Below are 22102 nucleotides of genomic sequence, written 5' to 3' on the forward strand. Positions count from 1 at the left end.
TGATTCTCCGACTGCATTAGGTCCTGGCGAAGTGTAATTATTCCTTGTGCGCCGCTATCCACCCCTCCCCGCCGACTGGCGTGCTGTGTGTCTCGGTATCACGTTCAGTGGGGTGAGCTGTGTTCGCCGCGGGCTGTGTAACGCTGAGTGGCTGCCCCGCCGCCAGATCTTGCCCCCCGATGTGCCGTCTGTCAGTGTGGGTGTGTGCTCTCTCCTGTAATACACGTGCACGTCCAAAAAAAAAAATTAAAAAAAACACCAAGCTCCAGATATAGCAGGCACCTTGATCATCTTCGGCCTTGGTATAATATCAGTCCAAGTTCCAGTGGTGGGTATCTTCTAATATTCAAATTACAATGAAAAGCAATAGGCTTTCTCAGCGCCGACGACGGATTTCACGTTGATATAAAAGGGAGCTCAAGGTCAGCAAAACTCGGGTTCAAGGAATGGCGGGCGTTGAAATGACTGCTGACGTCATCAACAAACCGCTAATGGTTAAGAGATAGGGACTAAGCTGGTCCCACCCTGCAAGTAAAGGGAAGAAATTTCTTGAACACCATAAAGCTGCGGGGGTTGCGACCAGGATAAATGGTGGTTTCTGAGCCTGGCCGCAAACTTGGCTATCTCAACTCAAAACTAATGTTAAGGTGGGATGGTCCCTTTAAGAACGAATTGCAAATAGCATAATCGTCATAGAAAGCAATTAGAGCCGTTTGATTGATTGTAGGCAATGGCAAAAACGATAAACTTGTCACATTGAATCATCCTGAGCTGCTAAAATCATCGATCGGCATATGTTCGATCGGTGAAATTCCCTTTATGTTATCACTTAGGTATCCCGTCAGCAGACGGTCACCTCAGAATCACGGCCTCTGCCCAGACTGCTGAGTGATCGGCATCTGTTTGACGTTTCATTACCCTTTAGGGTATGGCATAACGTTAATGTGGTGGCCATTCGTTTGGAGCCGGCGCGGTCATTCCGGGCCGCGTGGCTGGGAGCCTTTCTCCGGCAGGGCCCATCATCTCGTCTCGGCGCCCCGGCTGCACTGTCGGCGTAAGCCCCGGACCGGAACCGGGCGCCCATTGGCGTGGGAGGTGAGCCTCGGCAGGGCCATTTCATTGGGGCTTAATTTGCATTTAGTCGTGGCCATGTGACACTAGGCTGTGCTTCGTAAGGACTGCCTGGCATCCTTTTTCAAGAACTTTTACGTCTGAATACGGACTGCACAATGCACATTTGCAATACCTGATGGGCAAAAGACACAATGGTAAAACAGTTTGTCCCTTCCGCGAGACTCCATTATCCATGATCGTTCATTCAATCCATGATCCAAGACCGAGAGATCATGGTTAAAGAATCGTTGACCTGTGGTGACCTCCACTGAATCTCGGGGTGACCCGGCGCTGTGCCGAGCTGTCTGTGACTGCCGTCCGGTGACCGTCTGTGAATGTGTCGCTGGGGTCGGTGGCCGCGGCTGGGGCGCGTGGGAGCCGGACAGGCCCCGTTCCGCCCGGCGATAGCTCACGGTCAAGGTCAGACCCAGGCCGTGGGATGGGTGACTCGGCTCATGGGCCGGTGTGGGAGGGATGGAGGCGGAACGGAGGGGGAGGGGTCAGTGACGCAGCGATAACGGTGACCAAGGGGAAGGCCAGGTGATTCTGCTGGTTCAGCAGCGAGATAAACACTCGTCGTTTTATCTGGTTTTATGGACAAATATCAAGCAGTCTTTTTTTATATAAAAAACATGGCTTCTCATTTCCCCTGTACCTATTTATTTTTTCTGCGCCCTGCTGCCCATCTTTGTCACCTGCCGTCCTCCTCTATCCTATCCTCCTCTCCCATTCTACCTTGGTGCGCCATTGACGATCATTCCCGCCACCGATGGCCAGATCTAATCAAAACTTTACTGCCCAGCCGGCCCGCCCCGGCGGAGGGGCGGGGGCGGGGGCGCTGAGATGGACGCCCTCCGAGCACCTGCCCGGCACCGGCCGCCGCCGTCACTGTCCACCCATTACTAATACACACACGGGGGCGGCCACCGGTCACTTTACGACAGCTTGGCTTCCGAATGGGCCGGGGTGCGGGTGGATAACGCATCATTGGAGGGACAGGTGGGGAGGAGGGGAGGTGATGGGGGAGGCGCAGAGTTTGGGAAGTACTTACACACGCTGGCCAGTTGAATCAGCTACTCAAACTGAGATGACCATTCAAGATGCATCTATTGAGAGACCATTCAGATGGTGATAGCTGGACGGACCACACTGAACTGGCTGTCACCGGCGCAGATCGGCTATGATTGGCTGAGCTAAATGTGACAATAATGATAGGCAAGAAAAGACAGATCTGATTGGCTACAGCCGTCAGCCGCGGGCGTACCGTAAACACGGCTGCTTTTGAAGCCGCGACAGATCGAACGAACTGAACCAGTAGCGGACCGGGCGCAGACTACCGGACAGACGGGACAAGACCGGACAGAGACAGACTGGACGACAGACGGAACAGACCGGGCACAGACTACTGGATAGACGGAACAGACCGGGCGCAGACTACTGGACAGACGGGACAGATCGGACAGAGACTACTGGACAGACGTGACAGCTGAGACACAGACTGCTAGACAGATGGGACAGACCGAGCGCAGACTACTGGACAGACGGGACAGGCCGGGCACAAACTACTGGGCAGACGGGCAGACCGGACAGAGACTACTGGACAGAATGGACAGATCGGACACAGACTACTGGACAGACGGGACAGGCCGGGCACAGACCATCACACAGATGGGACAGACCGGCACAGGTCAGCCGCCGTTGGTTGTGGTGGAAAGTCCAGCTAGGCCAAGCAGGGCTGTTTGGCCACCGCGGGGAGAGCCGGCAATCTCCGCCTGCAATTCGTTTGATCGGGAACTGTGGTATTTCCGACAAAAGTCCGAGTTGGTCTAGTCTTCTATTTCCATTCCAACGCCACCAACACCACACACGGACCCGTCCTCTCGCCTGCGCCCTCTCTGCCTCACTGCCGCCTCTCACCCCGTCCACACATGGCCAGCAGGCGGCTTCCGCCCATGAACAACGTCGCCCTTCTTCCGTCCCTCCACGTGTCTCTGTCGCTAACGAAACAGTACTAATTCAGGCCCACTCGCCGACGCACAACTAAGCTAGAATGACACATTCGAAACACATTCCCCCCTGTTCCTAAAGGAACACATTCACTCAACCGTCTCGCTCGGGATGGGGTCACCGTACAGCTGTGTCGCCCGTCTCCAGCGCGCACTCCTTCTCAGTGTCTCACTATCGTTACACGGTCCACCCCCACCTTCCGCCGGTCCCTCAGCCTCATCCCTGCGGTCACTTGGCCTTTCATTTTCCAAAGCCGAACCTTGGCCTTCGGTGTCCGTTTCCAGTTTCACGTCACCTCCCGTCTCAGTCTGCTGGTCCCCGGCAGGGTCGTTAGTCGGCGCGACCGTCGGGGCCGTCGCCGGGGCCTCAATGGCCAGCCGCCCGGGCGCCCGGACGGTCGGAACCGGACAAGGGACGTCATTGTCCATCTGCCCGTGCTCGTCCGTCCATCTGCCCGTGCTCGTCCTCTGTCGCAATCACTGTCGCGTCATCGACCAGACGATGCCGCACGTTTCGGACGTGCCACGGCACACCGTCCACCTCTATCGTCTGCGGTGAGACGATTTTAGTGACCGTGCCTTCCCTGGACACCGCGGTGCACCGATCACCCCGTTTCCGAATCCACACCGCGTCTCCGAGCTGAAATACGCCAGGCTGGCGGGCAGTAGGAACAGATGTGCCTCCATGTGATTGTACACACAAGTCCCTACCAGCCTGACGGTACACGCCGTGTACGGGGGCCGACGCGATATCACAGCCGTCCTTGGGCGTGACATTATAACGATGCACAGCCTCCGGCACGGTGCAGCCCTGACGGGTGGCCATCACTTTGATGGTGCGGTGGTGGCGCTCGATGATACCATTCCCGCCAGGCTCATATGCTGCGCGGTACCTCAAGTTCACGTCCCATCGCGCCGCGAACGCCTTCAACTCTCGTCCTTTGAACTCCGTCGCGTTATCCATCAAAAGCTCGGCCGGCGCCCCTCGCTCTAAAAAGATGCTTTCTAGCTGCCCGACGATCTCGCTGCCGTCAGAGCGGCGAATCTCGCGCCACATTGCGTACCGCGATGGTCCGCAGTCGATCACGGTCAGGTAGGTCTTGCCACGAAAATGTGTGACGTCCATCGCCAGCCGCTCCCAGGTACGGTCGACCTCCAGGGTGCCGTGCTTCCACCGCGACGGGGCAGGATCGATGGACGCACACACCTGGCACGATTTGACGACCGCCCGGACCGCCGACTTCGTCACGGCCCCGCTGCCCAGCTCTCGGCGCGCGTACCACCAAGTACGGCGCACCCCCTGGTGGCCCACGCTCTCATGCACCGCCTGTATGTCCTCTGCACGCGCTGTCCTCACGGCGGCCACCACGCCCACGGCCTCTGGCGGTTTGACCTTCAGCCACTCCCCTGGCACTCTTGTCAGTTCATCGGCTCGGTTATTCGCTGACGGCACAAGTTCTACCGACACGGCAAGACCGTACTCCGTCACCAGCTGCATGAACACTGCCACCCTCCGCCGTATCAGCATTTCAGACTGCGCCTTGGTGCGTAGCCTGGCTCGGCCTGTCAGCGCGTCGGTAAGCCAGCGCTGAACGGTCACGGAGTCCGTGCGCAGGTTCAGCCGTCTGAAACCCCACGCCACGGCCATGTTGACACCGTTCAACGCAGCATCTAGCTCAGACAAGTTGATGTGCATGTCGGTGTCCACCTCGGTGCGCAGCCACGCGGCGTCTTCGATCACCTCGCCCGTGTCAGGGTCACTTAGGACCACGCCGCGGGCGATAGCACTGGCGTCAGTCCACACGGTGACAGATTCGCCGGAGACGCACCACTGTCCCCGTGCTGGGTCGCGCTCCGTCACCCGCCGGGCCACGTCAGTGACCTGTTTGAGCAAGTCATTGTCACCGATCGGTGAGTCCCAGTCGTCACTCGCTTTGTTCGCCGTCCTTTTTAGCCAGGCAGCGGCTGGTCGCAGCCACCCGGCAACAGGCATGTGTGACGTCAGCTGACCTGCCCAAGCGAAGACCGCGCGCCTGGTCAACACCTCAGGTGGCTTTGACGGTGTCACGTCGTCCCGCGTCCATCGCAGTGCGCCGTCGAAGCCCTGTTTCACGCGCAGTCCCAGCATTCTCGCTCCCGCTTCATTTGTCACGCGCTCCGGCGGCTTGCACTCCAGTCCGTACCTGGCAAAATGCTGCGCTACCTGCTGGGACGAGACATACGTCTCGTTCACCAGCAGGTCATCAGCGTAGGGTAGCACAGCCTTTGCCATATCGGGGTCCTGATCTAATACCTCCCTGACCACTGCTCGCATGACGTCACTTGCAATGCACAGACCGAACCCGACGCGCGTCAAAGCATATCTCTGGCCACCAACAATCACTGTCTGGAATGGCCACAGCTCTGGAGCCACGTGTAGCTGCAGAAAGGCCTTTTTCAGATCAATCACAGCAACATTGGCTCCATGACGGCGCCACTTGCGGAGCTGGTCACGGCAAACATCGGCTTCAGCCGTATGGGGCACCAGATGCTCATTTAACTCTCTGTAGTCGAGCACCGGTCTGACCTTGTTCTTGGACTCCTGAATCGCCACCATGAGCGGGATCAAACCGCGCACCGGTCCGTGCTCTCGTTCGTCGTATGGCTGCAGCCAACCTTCATCTATCCACAACTGCAATTCGTCATCGAACTGTCCCTGCGCCTCGGCCGGCACGCGATACTGCGGCACAGTATTTGCGAGCCTCACGGGCTCCTTGCCGTTGGCCCACTTCCACCACACTGTCCACTTCCCTGCACTGAACTTTGCCAGAAAGTCCGCCGTCTCGATCTGTCTGTCCCCCGGACCGCGCGCCTTAACCACAGCGGCAGATGAACCACTCGATTCAGGCCGAACACCTGCATATTCCGAGCGCTCCTCTCCCGTCACACTGCCGTCCCCGAGCCCCGGGCCGCGCGCCTGAACCACAGCGACAGACATACCACTCGACTCGGCCCTAACACCGGCACACCCCGATCGCTCTTCTCTCGTCACACCGCCGCCCCCGAGTCGCACCTCTCCTGCCCGAACAAACACACCGCCCAGCGCCTCCAATCCGGTCATTCCCAGCAACACATCGACACCCATCAGCCTTTCCGCTACCACTACAGCACGTACCGCAGCTCGGCGGCCTTGTGCTTCCAGACTCACATCTGCCCTCCCACAGCATCGCACCGCACTACCATTCACCGCCGTCATATTTATCTCACATTGATCCCAGTTGTTCAAACACCCAACAAACACCACGGTTTCCTCGCAGCCCGTGTCCACCAGCGCGTGACACGGCCGTCCGTTGAGTAGCATGATGATCACCGGCGCTCTGCTGCCGGCGCGGTGGGCGGCGGAGGAGACGCTTGCGCTGATGCAGCTCCCCCGCCGCAGCCGTTTGGGCACATCCGGGCGACATGACCCAGCCGGCCACAGGTCCAGCAGCGGATCGGACCCGGCCGGCGAGCCGACCTTGAGATGTCACTGTGATGGGGCGACGGGCCGCCCGCCGCCGTCTCCGCTGCCGCCGCCGCCGCCGGCCCCGCCGCAGTGACCGTCGCCCTGGAGAGCACTGCTCTCGCCCGGTCCAGGACATACTCCAGCGTGAAGCTCTCCCCGAGCCCGTCACGGACCGAGGCCTGCACAGTCTCCGGCAGTCCGTTGACGAAGACGATCGCGATGGCCCTTTCGGGGAGACCACCCATCAGCTCAGCGAGCTGCTGCAGCGCCGCCAGATAGACGTCTGCTGTTTCTCCGGGACGAAGGTGGCGTCTGGTCATCTCGGCCTGTGCTGTGAATGGGTCCATGGCGAAGGCCCTCAGTAGCTTGGCCTTCACACTGGACAGGTGATGGCGAGTCTCCGGAGGCATTCGCGACCACACCGCGAAAGCACCACCGCGCAGCCGAGTCGGCAGCACCGCCATCAACGATACCGCGCGTAGCTCGCACAGGAGAGCAGCCTGCTCCAGCCATTCCACGACGTTCCCAGTTCCGTCAAATTCCGGAATGGTTCTGGCGTCGAACGCCGGCGTCGCCTCCATCACTGCTCTTCCGGTGCCTCCGTCACCAGGCTCAGAGCTCTCACCTGGCATCTTCTCACCGCTTGAACCAGAAAAATGCCGAAATAGCTTGTGGTATTTCCGACAAAAGTCCGAGTTGGTCTAGTCTTCTATTTCCATTCCAACGCCACCAACACCACACACGGACCCGTCCTCTCGCCTGCGCCCTCTCTGCCTCACTGCCGCCTCTCACCCCGTCCACACATGGCCAGCAGGCGGCTTCCGCCCATGAACAACGTCGCCCTTCTTCCGTCCCTCCACGTGTCTCTGTCGCTAACGAAACAGTACTAATTCAGGCCCACTCGCCGACGCACAACTAAGCTAGAATGACACATTCGAAACACAGGAACTCAGTGAACCGCGTAAGCTGTCGAGTGGGGCAACCATTCTGTTTACATCTCCAACGCTGCCGCCGTGTAGGCAGGCAGCCGTCGGTGTGTTATGATTACCGGCCGTGCAGTCATTAGAGTGGGTCGGTTCCACGGAACGGTCCCCGGGAGCTCTACACGCCGTCCCGGACCGAATTACGTGTCGCCGCCGCCGACCGCAGCCAGTGGCCCATTCAGCGGCCGCTACTGATCCTGTGCAGGCCGCATTCAGCCGAGTAGCCTCTCAGACGAGAGCGCGCTAAACACTGGAGCCCGTCGACAAAGGCGCTCTCTATTCAGCCGGTAAACGGCGGCGCGCGGCCGCAGCCGGGCGACCGGTCAATTAGAGCGCGGCGTCTCGGGGGCTGGCGGTGACAGTCCGCCCCCTCCCTCCCCTGAGCCGCCCCCTCATCCTCGTCCTCCGCTCTCTTTGTTGGCCAGCCCGTCTGTTTTTGTGCCACGCACGGCGCTGCGGCGTCAGCGTCAGATGAACACATGTAATCACTCTTAGGAGACTATTCCGACACGTTAAACAACAACAATCGCTAAACCTGGCGCCAGCGGCCCGATCATGGCCCGCGCGCCCTCCTGCCGAGCGCCGCTCGGTCCCCGGCGCGCCGGCCCGGGGGACGCCTGCCGGCTGATCCGCACAATCCTGCCATTGAGCCGCTCCCCGGCAGGCGGCCGCGCCCAGCACAGTACGACGTCCGGCGGCCCGGCGGAGGACCGGTGCAGTGGATGGACGGTGGCACGGCACGGCGGAGGACCGGTGCAGTGGATGGACGGTGGCACGGCCCGGCGGAGGACCGGTGCAGTGGATGGACGGTGGCCCGGCCCGGCGGAGGACCGGTGGATGGACGGTGGATGGACGGTGGTCCAGCCTCGCGTAGGACCCGTGCGACGGACGGCGGCACGGCGGAGGGTCAGTGGATGGACGGCGGCCCGGCAGCCGGCTGACGCTGACAGGTGGGGTGGCAGCCGACCGCCGCCGGCCGCCGGCGCCCGTTTGTCTCCGACGGCCGGCCGCGGGAGCTGCGATCCGTCTCCGCTACGCCGCCACCGTCAGGAGCCCACAGGTCGAGCCGGAGTCGGACGGACCTCACCGGTCGTGCTGCCAGCCCGAGAGCGCTTCTATCTCAGCAACATTTATCCCCGCTGTGACTGTAGTCTGAGTTGTGACAGAGTGGGACAGCATAGAGCCCGAGGGGAGCCGAGACGGAGCCGCACCCAGGATGGAGCGGTGTAGTGACCGAGCCAAGGCTGTGGCAGCTGTGGCGGGATGTGGTCGAACTGGCCTGAGGCTGCGGCCGGGATGTGGCTGCGGCCGCGGGATGTGGTTCCGGGCCGGCCTGTGGTTTGACTGACCCCGGCTGCGGCAGCGCGGCCGTCAGATACGGGGACGTATGGCGCCGGCAAATGGAGACGTAGACCGCGCTACCGCGGCCATTCCGAGCAAGTTATTTCGTGGAAGTTGTCAATCCTGCCGCTCAGAAGTTACCGTTACGTGCAGGCTATCGGTGCAATTAGCTGATGAACGCTCCGAATGGCCCCGACGTGAGCTGGAATATGAATCGGCCCCGGGCCGGGTCTCCAGTAAGGGCGAGGCCTCGATATCTTTCCCGTTCAGCGCCCTGTCGACCGAGGTCGGCCACCGCCCCGCGCGGACCGGGCCGCCGATCAGCCGACCCGATCGGTCCGATCGGCGGGTCGGCGGCGCTGCCAGCACCGGGCGCCGATACCGTCTCGGTGGGCAGCGGTCAGCTCGCGGCCGGCCCATAAAGCGGTCTCCTATCGGTCCGCCGACACGCGCTGAGTCCATACCGACCGGCGCCGGGCGGCCGGCGATCCGACCAGCACGATAACATCGCGGCGCGGCGCGCACAATTTATGGCACATGAGCGCGTTCTCCGGCAGCGGGATAACAGTGGGCGCGGTCGGCTCGTCGGCGGAGAGCGTTCCGTTTCGATATAGGCTTCCGATGCGGCCGCCGGCGGTGGGAGTGAGGGCGGCTGAGGCGCCAGCTCGCTGGTTCGATTGGCAGCGGGCTGGTTCGATCCCGCTCCCCCGCTGATTTAGTAGTATTGATATCGTTGCTGTGAATTCTTGAAGGGTGTGATGGGAAGAAGAAGAGTATTCGTGACTCAAAGTTTCAAGTGCTATATGAGGTGCTCAATTGGCGTCACAGAAGGTGGAGTATCAATTCTAGTTTGGAAACTCCACCCGAACTTTTTACGCTACAGACAGGACATAAATTATGTATAAATGAATGCGTCCGCAGACATCTGTGTAGTCTGTTCTGTGTAGTTTGTTGATCTGCCAGTGGTATGTGAATAAATCACTGCGGGACGGAGCAGTGACGGGAGCTGCGTGCGCAGAGATGAACAGACTAACGGAGTCTACCCGGGCTACCCGGCGCCTACCGTATGCACTGCACATGCATTAATCATCATCAGACGGCGGTGGCCTGTAAAACGCGCCGCGCTCCCCGGCGCGGGTCACGAGCGGTGACCTCTGGGGCGCCGGGCCGTGCCCCAGGTCGGCGACCGGCCGGTATTTCACCGGATCGGGACTGGTAACGGCCCGGCGGAGACACGGCCACCTCAGATCGGACTACCATCAGAGGCCGCGGTCGGAGTCGGGAGGCCGAACGGGGTCAGCCCAGATCGGGGACGATCAAATAACGCCGAATGGAGGCGGTGTGACCGAGAAAATGGTCGGGCCGAACCAATGTCTGAGTGGAATTGGAAGGTGAATGTTGAACTGAAACCGCTAAAAACGAACAGCTTCTTCTCCCAGACGTTACTGCACTTTCTGATGCGATAAACTTTGTTTCACTTGGATTGCGGTTTAGCAGACACAGACTCAGTAGCGGTCCAGGTTGACTGAGCTGACCCCTTCTGCATCTCCCTCCCTTGGCGCTGACACTAAATAACATTGACACTGACACTGACACTGACACTGACACTGACACCGACACCGGCACTGACACTGACCTGATGATGGGATATAGACGGAGCCGGTGGGCGTCCGCGCCACGAACTTCTCCAAGTTGTGGTCGTGACCGAGGCCGTGGCCGGTCGGCCGGGCGTACCCGTGCGGCGCCGCCTCTGCGTACTCGTACATGTCTGAAACAGCAGCACCGATTGTCAGTGACCAGTTGCAGTTACATGTTAACCTTCCAGGCGGTGGGGGGGCATTTTTTTGCCCCCCCCCCCTTTACTTTTTTCGATATATCTCGAGAACCGCTGCGCCGATCGTCACCAAACTATCAGTACCCTCCCGGGAGCAGCTATAGCGCACATGGTGACCAAAAATTTTTCCAAAGGCTATGATAGGTTGGCCGCTAATGACGTAAGTGTGACGTCATTTTTGCCATTTTCGACCCAAAAAAAGGTTTCGCGGGAAGAGCTGTCAGGCCTACAGCTTTAGAGATACAGAAAAATGTTTTTGACATAAAAGGTGTGGAATCAAAAGGGCTACAAAACTGCTATTTCGGTTTTTCGATTTTTTTGGATTTTGACCCCCAAAAATCAAAAAATAGATTTTTTGAATATAATAGCCAAAAAATCCAAAAAATTTTGAATTTCGAAAAAAACCGGAATATATGTGATAGTCCCTACCGCCTTCTATCTACATACCAAATTTGAGATCGATACCTCGTTTTTTTAGCCAAGTTATAGCGAAAAAACTGTTCAAAATTGATGACGTCACATTTTCAAACTCAATTTTTAGCAATTCTAGACCTCGTAGCGCAAAACAAAGACCACCATTAGACTCCCCGTGACGAGCTGCATCGAATCGATACCCATTTTATGCAAAAATATCAACTTTGAAATTTGACCTTTTTTGACCTGACCTTGACCTGACCTCCACCAGAAAGTGACCTCAACCGTACCTAATGGTCTTATAACCAACACCATTGAGTTGGAAATGAAAAACTGGCCATAAAACACGCATCACATAACCTTAGTAAAGTTGGGCTCATGTGGTGACCCTTGGTGACCTTTGGTGACCTGACCTGTGACCTGACCTGGTATGACCAGTGACCTCTAATAGCAACATATGTACTAGACAACTGACGCCTTATCGCTGATTTTCGACAAAATGCGTTTTACTCGGTGTTATAGCGCTTTCCCTAGAAGCCCTGTGAACGGTGAAACATTTTATCTTTGACCTGACCTGTGACGTCATCGGTGACCCCGAGGTCAATAAAATTTGGTTTCCCTCGACAAATTTGACAGGGCTATCGAACGCCGTTTGAATTTTCCGGATCCGTCCAGTAGTTTCGGAGATACGGGGGGGGGGGCAAAAAAGTGCCCCCCCCCCACCGCGTGGAAGGTGGCTGGTAGGCCCACCGCCTGCCGGGTTAAATCAGACCGGCACTGATCATCAGTGGCCAGTCGTCGACTCTGATTCCAAAAACGACAACCATTGGAGGTAGCGCCCGGCAACGTCAACTTTGTCGACCGGAGTATGGGGTTTGTTTTGTGGTCGGCTATATTGATACCACTGCAATAAGATATGGAAGTAGGTATTGTAATTAAATTGATTTAAAATGTATTTATATGATGTACAGCCCACCGCTAAAGTAATGTAGGGTGGGCTCAATCTCAACGGTTGGCTTTGACTGGCGATTGTTTAATGCGGAGTGATCGAAATGAAGATGTCAATAGCTTAAGTTGCAGCTGCAAGGGTGACGATACATATAAGCTACATTCAAAGTTTCATTGTAGTCTGGCCAATCGTTCCTAAGCTTCAGAAGCAGAACATACCCATGACTGAAACCGCACATTACTTCTGCTGTGGATTGTACTTATGTGGGCCAGTGTGTGTCTGCTAGGACAGAGATGTTTTACATTATTTTCCTATAAAAGACAAGTGGATGTGAGACGTACAGTGTCCTCGTATAGAAGTCACTCGACTTGATTGCAGAGATACACCTCTCCACCTCGTCACAGACGGCGCTGTCTCCTTTGAACGTGTCTCGCACAAAAAGGCGGTCTGCTCCGCCGATTGAGCGCTGTCTCCGCGTCCCCTCCCGACGACGAATCATTGTAATTTGTGCGCCCGTCGCCGCTGAGCCGGCAGGCCCGCTCACTGCACTGCCGAATCATGCCCGCTGAATAGATAATAATGCTGAGTAATGGATGCAAGAAGCCCACCGGCGGACCCGCCTAATGGTATAACCAAAGGCTGTTTAATGAGATAAGAGCAGGCATTAATCAATAGCACACTGCGAATTAATAGCGGACTGAAGAAGTGTGAGGCAAAACACTATCAAAATTTCCTTACCTACCGATAGCAGCGTCGCTAGTGCACCACGTAGGCAGGTATACGAATGTTGGATCCACTTCTTTAGCACCTGATTACGAGGATATGAGTTGAGCTATATGCATGCCTTTAGCATGCTGCTAGTGCTGGCGTCTGTTTGAACCATCAAATGAATTGCAGAAGCGAAATTAAGTCAACGAAGTGGATGATTACCATTCGATGTTTGCTCTATTGCAATCAGAATCGGTCAACATCACATCAGAGTGGATGGAATCAAAGCAATCTGCTGCAGCGCGACCTTCGCTCGGCAGTTGGCCTTTAATCTGCTGTGTGTGTCGCGCGCCTCGTGCTGCCAGCCGCTGTATGCCGGTGTTGCTCTGCGCCGCCCTGCTTATCCGACCGGCCAGGCGCTCCCCGCCGACCGCCCTCAGCCGTATGCAAAGGCTCCGCTTGATGTGAATGCAAATAGCCCTTGATGTCTAATTTTTCGCCGCCGAATCTCGGCAAAACAAACCTCCCAAAGGGAAGGCTGCAGGCTGCTTGTAGACAATGTGGCTGCTGGAAATAATGTAAAGAGGATCGTCAGAGATGATACTGGTGAAAAAGAAACGAAAATTATTGCAATAGATAAAAAGCATTGGAAGAAAAAATAATCATCAGGAAATGTGTCTACTGGCAATAATTGTTGGCTAGTTTCTTGGCGCCAGCTCACGTCCTTCTGGAGGAGCAGTTTGTTTTCTCAGGCTGGTTCCGAGTGGACAGCGGGCAGGGGTGGCATGTCTCAATTTGTCCGATTGTACCAAACTGCCGGTAATAAAGACCGGCCGTTGAAGAAAAAAGGAAAACGTCTGGAAGATGAGCCTACCGGCCACCGAGGGGAGAGGCGAGGTATAGCAGCGGGCAGAGAATAACAGCGGGGGAGGCGGAGGTGATCGTCGGGCGAGATGATCGGTGACCAGGGCGAGATGATCGGTGACCAGGGGACATAATAGGAGTCCCGTCTTTATAGGACCTTTGTCATCCAAGGGTGTGAGGTGGACACTGCCGAAACATGTGCAACATAGGTAGGTATGTCATATGTGGATTGTGGAATGGTGCGTGACTATCGCGTCGTATACGTCTCTATATGATAATAAAATAAGTTTGTCTTTTAGCATGTTAAGATGGGTAGGTATGCAATGAATTCTGTGTCAGATGGTCCACGATTTTGAGTATAAGAATAAACGGCCAAGAAAGGTGTTTGTCGGAAGTTTTAAATTGTGATTTCTTCTATGCATACGTAACTATGCTGTTCAACTATATACTTAAAAGCTTACCGACACATTTCGTGGAGCGACTGGTCCTTGCTGGGCGTTTGGCCAAAAGTCCGTTTGCGACTCCCTCCCTCGGGACCGTGTATGAATGCAGTCCGGCCGGCCGGCCGCGCGCCATTTCACGCTCGGACCGTTCCGTCCGCGATACGGCGCGGCGTCTCCGTCTCGGTAACGAATCCTCCTCAACGCCGCTCTCTCTCTCTCTCTCTCTCTCTCTCTCTCTCTCTCTCTCTCTCTCTCTCTCTCTCTCTCTCTCTCTCTCTCTCTCTCTCTTTCTCTCTCTCTGCAAAAACATCCGGCAGCGGCCGAGTGCTGCTCCGAGAGCTTCCCTCGCGGCGGGAGAACTCCAGCCAAACTTCAGAGAGGGAATTCACAGAGCTCCGAGACACTGCAGGCAATCGCCAGAACAGACCGGGTGGCCACTTCAGGACGACATTCAAATCCCTGTCCGTGAATTTCATCTGGTGACGGACGGCAGACTGCGCTCCCTCGAGGGTCTGTGTCCCCGGTTTGGTCCCCGGCGGCGGCTGGCGCTCCGTGGTCTGTCGTCCGTTCGTTTCCAGTGGCGGCGCTGAGTTGGGGGTTGGCCGGCCGGTCCATTCTCACGCGCCCGGCGTCAGTCGGCATGTCGGGTCTCCGGGGCATCTGTCGGCCGGCCCGCCCCCAAGCGGAGAGCTCCGCGCCGTGTCGTCAGCCCTGATCGATGGGCGACGCTCGGGCGCGGCCGCCGCGCTCCCCGCGCCGTCCGCCGCGACATCCGTCATCGCCGCCGCCCCCGCCGCCGGCGGCGACACGGCAGATGACACCGCGCGCCCCTGTCGTCCCGCCCGCCGCGGCCCGTCCTGCAGTCCCGCCGGCGCGGCGGCGTCGAGACGGCGCCGGCTTCGCTGCGGCGTCGAGAGCCGAGTCGACGACACGACAGCGCCGACCAGCACCGGCCGCTGTGGGCGCGTGACGCCTCCGTCAGCACGGTATGACAGGAATCCCTGCCGCGCGGCGCCGCTCCGAGCCGGGAGACAGGCTGTCACGCCGGACCCTCAGCCGGGCACGCGGACACAGTCTGTGACGGGTAGCGTGACGCCTGTGTGATACAATGAAATATGTGCGATGTTTCCGCATACGCGCACGTACATACTTCAAGGTCTTCTCACACATAAGCTATGTATTTATTGAAAATCACGCATAGGACTGTCAATATAATGCGGTGTACAAATGTCCGTACATATATTTTATAATTTATTTCCTGTACAGATATGTCATTCAGCGGGCATCTAGGAGATCAAAGCTCCATGCAAGGAACATTCTCCCTACCGCCTGTCTCCTTTATCGACACATCATAAGAAAGCTACCTGTTGGATTCTGAAAGATGTCTCATATCAAAGTCACATTTTGCATCTTTGAAGCCGGCCCATTTTTATTCCAAATGCGAACAGTGCATCACGGATTTGCATATTGCCGAGTTTCCGCTGAGCCAGGACATCAGGCTGAGTCGAGAGGTCGGCGGCCGCGGTGACTGCAGGAGCAGAATCCCACAGCAAGAGCCGCGGCCGAGCAGAGGGCGGGCGGACGGGCGGTGTGTGCCGGGGGAGCAGAGGGCGGCGCGGTGGGGCGGCGGGCGGGCGATGCGTGCCGCGGCTCCCGCGTGCCGCGCGCGGCGCCGGTCGGCGCGCCGTCAACTGGGTGTGGCTCCGTGTCGCCATCCGTCTCCGGGCCGACCGAGCCGTGACCAGCCGCGCCGCCGGCGCTCGGTCGGCGGCGCGTCGCGGTTTTTGCGGGGGCGCCGTCAGTCCGGCAGTATATCGTCCCGCGTCGTGCCGTGACGCGTCCCCGGTGTTTGTTTGAATAATACCCCGGTCGGTCGGTCGGTCGGTCGGTCCGCTCGGCGCGCTCTGCCCGAGTCGACCGGTCGGTGGTAGGGCGTCGGCGGCCGTTTTTCGCAGCCGCCCGGCGTGACGCGGTCTCGGCGGAGGTCGTGCGTGGCATCTCCGGTGGCCGGGCGTTTTTACGGCGCCGCTGGCCGCCGCCGGAGTTGTTTTGCGCTCGCTGCGACACTCCAGCGGCGCGTGTTTTGCCGGTGTCGTGCGGCGGCGTCCGGTCAAAAATCGCCCGGTTCCGGCGCCGGCACGTCGCACCGGGCCGGCGCAGTTCCGATCTGTAGGAGTCGCCGCGCCCCGCGCCGGCTCGCATGCGCTCGACTCGTTATCATGCGCAGCCATTTTTCTGGTTTAACGGTGTGGCGTCAAAACACCCACCGTCTGCCTCGCGACGGCGCCGGTGAGCTCGAACATTGAAAGGACTCTGCGGATTCCAGGGACTCCGGGGAATGTGAGGATTCAGAAAACCACGCGCCGCGCCGGCTTGAAAACGACTCGACTGGCAGAGGAGCGCCGGCTCGCCGGTCGGCAGACGCAGGCCGTTCCGAAGGCAACACCCGGTAAATTTATTCATGAAGTTGGCCGTGTGGCGCGCGCCACCCCGAGAGCCTAACAACAAATTGTTGCCATTTGTGCGCGGCCGGCGGCGGCGGGGCACAATGCCGGGCGCGGTGCACCCTCAACGTGCCATTGTGCGTGCCGTCAATTAGGACGCGGGCACCCTTTGGCGGCGGTCGGCGCCTGTTTTGCTCAGATAAAGCGGGCGAGCGCAGGGCCGCCGCCGGTGTCACAACACGACGTCGGCAGTGTCGGCGGCAGACAGCCCCTGAGCGGCAGCCGCCGCCGCCGCCCTTCCGGCCGCAGACGCGACGGTCACATTGGTAGGCCAGATGGCGAGCGTGCGGCGTAACTTTGATCCCGGCGAACTTGTGAAATTACTTTAATAGCCGGTGTGACAGCTCCGGCGGGCGGCGGCAGTGTCTCACAAAGTCCAGGCCCAGACAGACAGGCGGCGACGGCCAGCTCGGAAACTGGCGCCAGCTCGCACCGTCCAAACGGTCGGCCGCTCCGGCGGCGCGGGTAAAAAGCTGGCAGCTCCGGCGGATGACGTCAGACGCTGCCGGCCGCCGCTACCGCAGATCGGCGGCGAACAGGTGAAGCGCCGGCCGTTTTTGCCTGCGTGGTTCTCACGGCACCGCGGAGGGCGCGGCGCGAGCTTGTTTTCTCAGCCGCGCGGCGCGGGAGAGGGACGGCCGCCGTCGAGTGGCGCGGAGGGGACGCGGAGGGGCGCCGCGGGCTGGGGCCGGCCGCCGCACCCTCCTCACTCTCAGCCAGACGCCAGAAGTCATTCTCTGGCCGCTACTGGTGGCCATTCATTCCCTGTTGTCACACTCGCCGGACTCCGGCGGCTGGCCTGACTGGTACTGTAAATATTTGTGGCACGCGAACGGCGGCGTTTTGAGACGGCCGCCGCGCGCCCCGGGACGGCCGCTCGGAGCTCGGCACAGGCTGGTCTGCGCCACCGCCCGGCGCTCTGTTAACAGTACCGCCGCCACCTGAGCGGCCGGTCCTCTGTGTGACCTCATCTGAGTCCGCCGCCCGGGTCACTGCAGGAGGATATTATCACCCGCTAATGGCCGGACCGGCTCGCCCCTGATGACCTCCAGAAGACGGCGCCACATCCACGGAGGCGGTGTTGTCACCCATTAGCGGCTGTTTATACAGCCAGTGCCGGCGGTGCCCTTCAGAAGCACCGCGGGCTACACTGGAAACTAGAGCCGGCTTCGGGCAGGCGACTGACATTTGCATGCAATACGCCAAGTTAATGCATTCCTGAGTTTAGCGCGGCCTTGCATAAGCTCCGTTGAGACTGTGAACTGGTGTAGCACTCTGGCTGCTGTAAGCGGGGAAGTTTGTTCATTACGGCGGCACTGAGTTAGTGAGCGGCACAGGTGCGGCGGTCTGCGACCAATAACGGGCAGCCGCTGACCATGCAGCCGCTCTGTGCCGTCTGGGCGGAGGAGACCGCAGACCAGCCGCCGGCGGAGCGGCGCGGCCGGCGTTCCGGATGTGTGCCCCTCCCGTGACCGGCGCGGGCGGGCCGCTGGCGCTCCTCCAGATCCCGCGGCGGCGGCCCCCTCTCGTCTCTGCACGCTCCGTGTCCCTCGCATCAGCGGCAGACAGCTCCTGCTCCGCGAACACGGCGCCGAACGCCCGAACAGCGCGCTAACGGCTACTCGCCGGTGTTTGTGTCTGTCCGGTCGGACAGCGGCGGGGGCGGCCAGAAGACCTGACCCGACCGGCCGCGTGGCACTCTGATGGAAGGCCCCGCCACCCCCGGGCGCTGATCACCTGCGGCGTGCGACCAATCGAGCCACCGTCCCGGAACGATCACAGCCATCAGAGCGGCCGGCGCCGCTTATTGGAGTTCTCGGAAATGATCCGGAGAGCGGCGAGCTACCTGCGCGCCGGCGAATCACCGAGAGCCATTGAAGCCATCAACCGGCGCCGGCCGATTGAAGTCGCATCACGATTTCTGGAAGTGATCATTGATCAAAGTTATTGTGAGCCCATCAGAGATCTATCGGGCTATATTGGGGTTACCGGGGAGAAGTGGAGATGCGGGCCTATGCCGCCGGTTGCCGGGAATCACCGGACTGCGCCGGTCCTGGGGAGCCGACCGGGCGTCCTCGCGTGCCTGCATTAGTTGGCCGGGCCGCTCCATCAGCGTCTGCAGTCGGTCAGCGCAAACACTCGACCGGAACCGACGGAACCACAGGCGCCGCGCCCAGCCTCCCCACCCCGCCCGCCGGCCAGCCCCGCCGGCCGCGCGCCGAGCTCTAATAAGGGCGGGGCAGGCCGGGTGCCCCGCGGTCCGGCGACGAAGGATCGCGCCGCCACCGCCGACAGACGGCCGACACGGGGCGGGTCACAGCAGAGCCGCGGCGGCCGCGCCGGGACAGGCCGGCGATACGGTCGGCGCCGCGCCGATATAGCCCGCCGAAGGAGCGCCGATAGCGTGCTGCCAGCCTGTCCGCTGCCGGCGGCGCCGGACCGATGACACCCCGCTCGGCCGCCGCCGCCGGGACACCTGGCCGGCAGACGGATGACTACGGTGCCACTGAGTGAACGCCGCCGACGGCTGCGGCGCCGCCTCGCCGCCACCGTATCCATCAGGCCGTGCATGCGAGCCGGCCGTGAGTTGCCGCCTGCCGGTAAGTAAGCTGTAATTAGGGACAAATTCGGCGGCCGGCCACACTGGACGGCCGGCTAACGGCGGAAATTTATCGCCGTTTGGCGGCGGCCGCCCGCCGCTGGCGCCGCGCCGTTCCATTGTGACGGCTGGACGGCCCGATCCGTGGCACCTGTCCACAGTTGGAAGTGGACAAGCTGTCCACAATAAGCAGTGGACAGACGGCCCGACGCGCAGCAGCAGCTGTCCACAATGGAGAGTGGGCAACGTGTCCACAATAAACAGTGGAGTGCGGACAGACAGGCTAGCCGCACTGAGGCACCTGTCCACGTGTCGACCGTAGACAGTGGAGGGTGGACATAGGGTCCGACCGCGCCGTGGCACCTGTCGTCATGACGGCCGACGGAGACAGAGACGGTGACAGTCGCGTAGCGGATGATGTCCGTCACGACGCGAGACGCCCCCCCCCCCCCGCCGCGTCTCTCGCCGACAGCTGCGACACAGCGCCGCCGACGTGCTGCGACACGGAGCGTGCAGCTGGCTGTCAGCGGCCAGTGTATCTCTCTGCCGTCCTTCAGCGGCGGCCGGTGCAGGCCGGCGGCCGGCAGACGAGTGAGTCAGTCACCGACAAACGGGCGGAATGTAGCGGCGCGCCGCGCCTCCCGGCTCCCTCACCGCGCCGAGATGGTCCCCACTCATCATCTCCGACCGCGGACGACGACTATTTGGGCCGGGGAGCTGCCGCGGCACGGCTCCAGCCGAGAACTGGCCAGCTCAATTTTCTCCGAGTTACGTCCAACTTTTCACCGGGCGGTATCAGCCGGGTAAGTGAGACGGCTGCGGAACCAGGCGCGGCGCGTGTCGTGCATCTCTCAGGCAGCTGTCAGTCAGAGGGCTGTCAGAGGGCTGTCAGAGGGCTGTCAGAGGGCTGTCGGCCAGTGTTCGCCACGGGCCGGGCCAGCCCAACGGGCCATGGGCCGGGCTGGGCTACGGGCTGGGCCGGGCCCCCAAATATCATTAGTCAACGGGCTATGGACGGGCCGGGCCAAGAGCTTTGTGCACTATGGGTTTTGCGACTAATGTCAATTTAAGAAAATTTGGAAACTGATGCAAACAAAACCCACTGGGAAAATACAAAACTAAACCAAATTTAAGCAATGTGAAAGAAAACCTACTTGATATTGAATTTTGGGAATCTTGAGAATTATCCAATATCACATCATGTCACACATAGGAGGGTTTTCATAAAAATTCCGCAACCAAAAAGATCAGAGAATCTCTAGCATCATTAGTTAGTTAATAAAAGTTAAAATGTAGTCATCAGAATAACTTACTTAGCACTACAACTCCAAAAACTAAGAAGCCACTCAACAATGATGGGCTACAGGGCTACATTAAGTTTAACACTTATATATGGTGATAGTGAGACAATTCCAACACAGTCTTTTTTTCCTCCACCGACGGCTTTTTAACGAACAGAACCTTAAAAGGATACTCACAAAACACACTGTAAGTAACGAGGAACTCTACAGAGTATTTCGCGATGAAAGCTTCTTTAAATGTCCATAAATTTGTCAAAATAAATCACAACAAACCAGCCCCTTCTCAACAAAATTTGCAATCATGGCGGCGGCGCTATGTTTATGTGGCGGCATCTAGGTAGTATACACAACAGTATATCAAATAAATACGTTTTTTAAGTAAGTATCAAGGTGAAAAAAATAAACAAATAAAAAATAAAACCTAAATCACGAAGTCTGAAAACTCGAACAAAAACAAAACAAAAACTTGATCATATATGTTTTATTATACAATTGGTCAGAATCGCTACCTGCCGCAGCTGCGACAATCAAGAAGTGTTCGCTCATTATCGATTGATGGTGATGATGCATAAAAGTCGCAAAAGTACCCAATGACATTTCAAGCTTACCATGTTTTCTGCTTACGCTGCTAGCGATATCCATATCTTGAAAAGAGCCTAACATAAAATAGCAAGGAAAGTAGCAGATAGTTGTCCACAGAGATTCGGTTGACACGTGGGCATGAATTGAAAATAGATTAAGTCAGTTTTGCTGATAAATGGATGGATTTTCTCTTTTTTTGGAAGACAGTGCTAAAGTTAGTGTCACCTATTTTGTATGCTTTCTCAGGCTTTTGATATTGCAGCATCTATGGAGTGAATTTAACAGCAAGGTCGATCCCAGACAGATTCATCAATTCCCATAAGTCAAGCTTTTTTTTCTGCTGGTAAGTGCTGGGAAGTATAGAGTATGTTGCAAATACTTCCTTCAAGTATGCATTAGAGTCACCAATTATGAATGATAATGTTCACACACATCAGCTTGCAAGATAACTTTACTCATAGAATGTAGTTAATATAATCATGTAAACTTTTTATAGGTGTGTAATCATGACCTAATTGACTGAGGTGCTTGCTGTTACTGTTAAAATTTGTGCCATAGGTGCTTGAAATGATTATGTTCATTGAAAAGAAGGGGTCATGATTGCCATGTTAATATTCATGCAATTTGAATTGTTCTCAAAATAGTGTAATCAATCATGCTTATTATAGCAATAGACTAAGACAATAACTAGATTGCTATTTTTGACGGGCCGGGCCGGGCTGGGCTTGGAATATTTGCCAAGAGCGGGCTACGGGCTGGGCCGGGCTCTGAACCCATGGGCCCGGGCCGGGCTGGGCTGGGGATTTTGGGGCCCGTGGCGAACACTGCTGTCGGCGCTCGTCTGGCGGGACTCCCGCCGCGCCGGCGCCGGCATCCCTGTAGTCCGCCGCCGATAGTCGAGCACGCCGTGTCTCGTCCTGCTGGCCGCCGATGGTCCAGTACGCCGTCTCTGGTCCTGCCGTCCTCCGCCGACACCT

The 22102-nt window shown here is 58.2% G+C and overlaps 1 protein-coding gene across 5 annotated transcripts in view; it reads right to left on the reverse strand.

Moving 5' to 3' along the window:
* Nucleotides 1–22102, reverse strand: part of LOC122366136 (teneurin-m-like) — a 141504-nt gene that overhangs the window by 100995 nt on the left and 18407 nt on the right. For all 5 annotated transcript variants that reach the window (XM_043338004.1, XM_043338000.1, XM_043338003.1 and 2 more), the window contains exon 2: nt 10564–10695. In XM_043338004.1, coding sequence (XP_043193939.1) covers nt 10564–10695 — 132 coding nt within the window. The remainder of the gene's footprint in view (nt 1–10563; nt 10696–22102) is intronic.

Source organism: Amphibalanus amphitrite, unplaced genomic scaffold (assembly GCF_019059575.1).
Source record: "Amphibalanus amphitrite isolate SeventyFive unplaced genomic scaffold, NRLGWU_Aamphi_draft 000787F_arrow, whole genome shotgun sequence".
Classification (NCBI taxonomy): domain Eukaryota; kingdom Metazoa; phylum Arthropoda; class Thecostraca; order Balanomorpha; family Balanidae; genus Amphibalanus; species Amphibalanus amphitrite.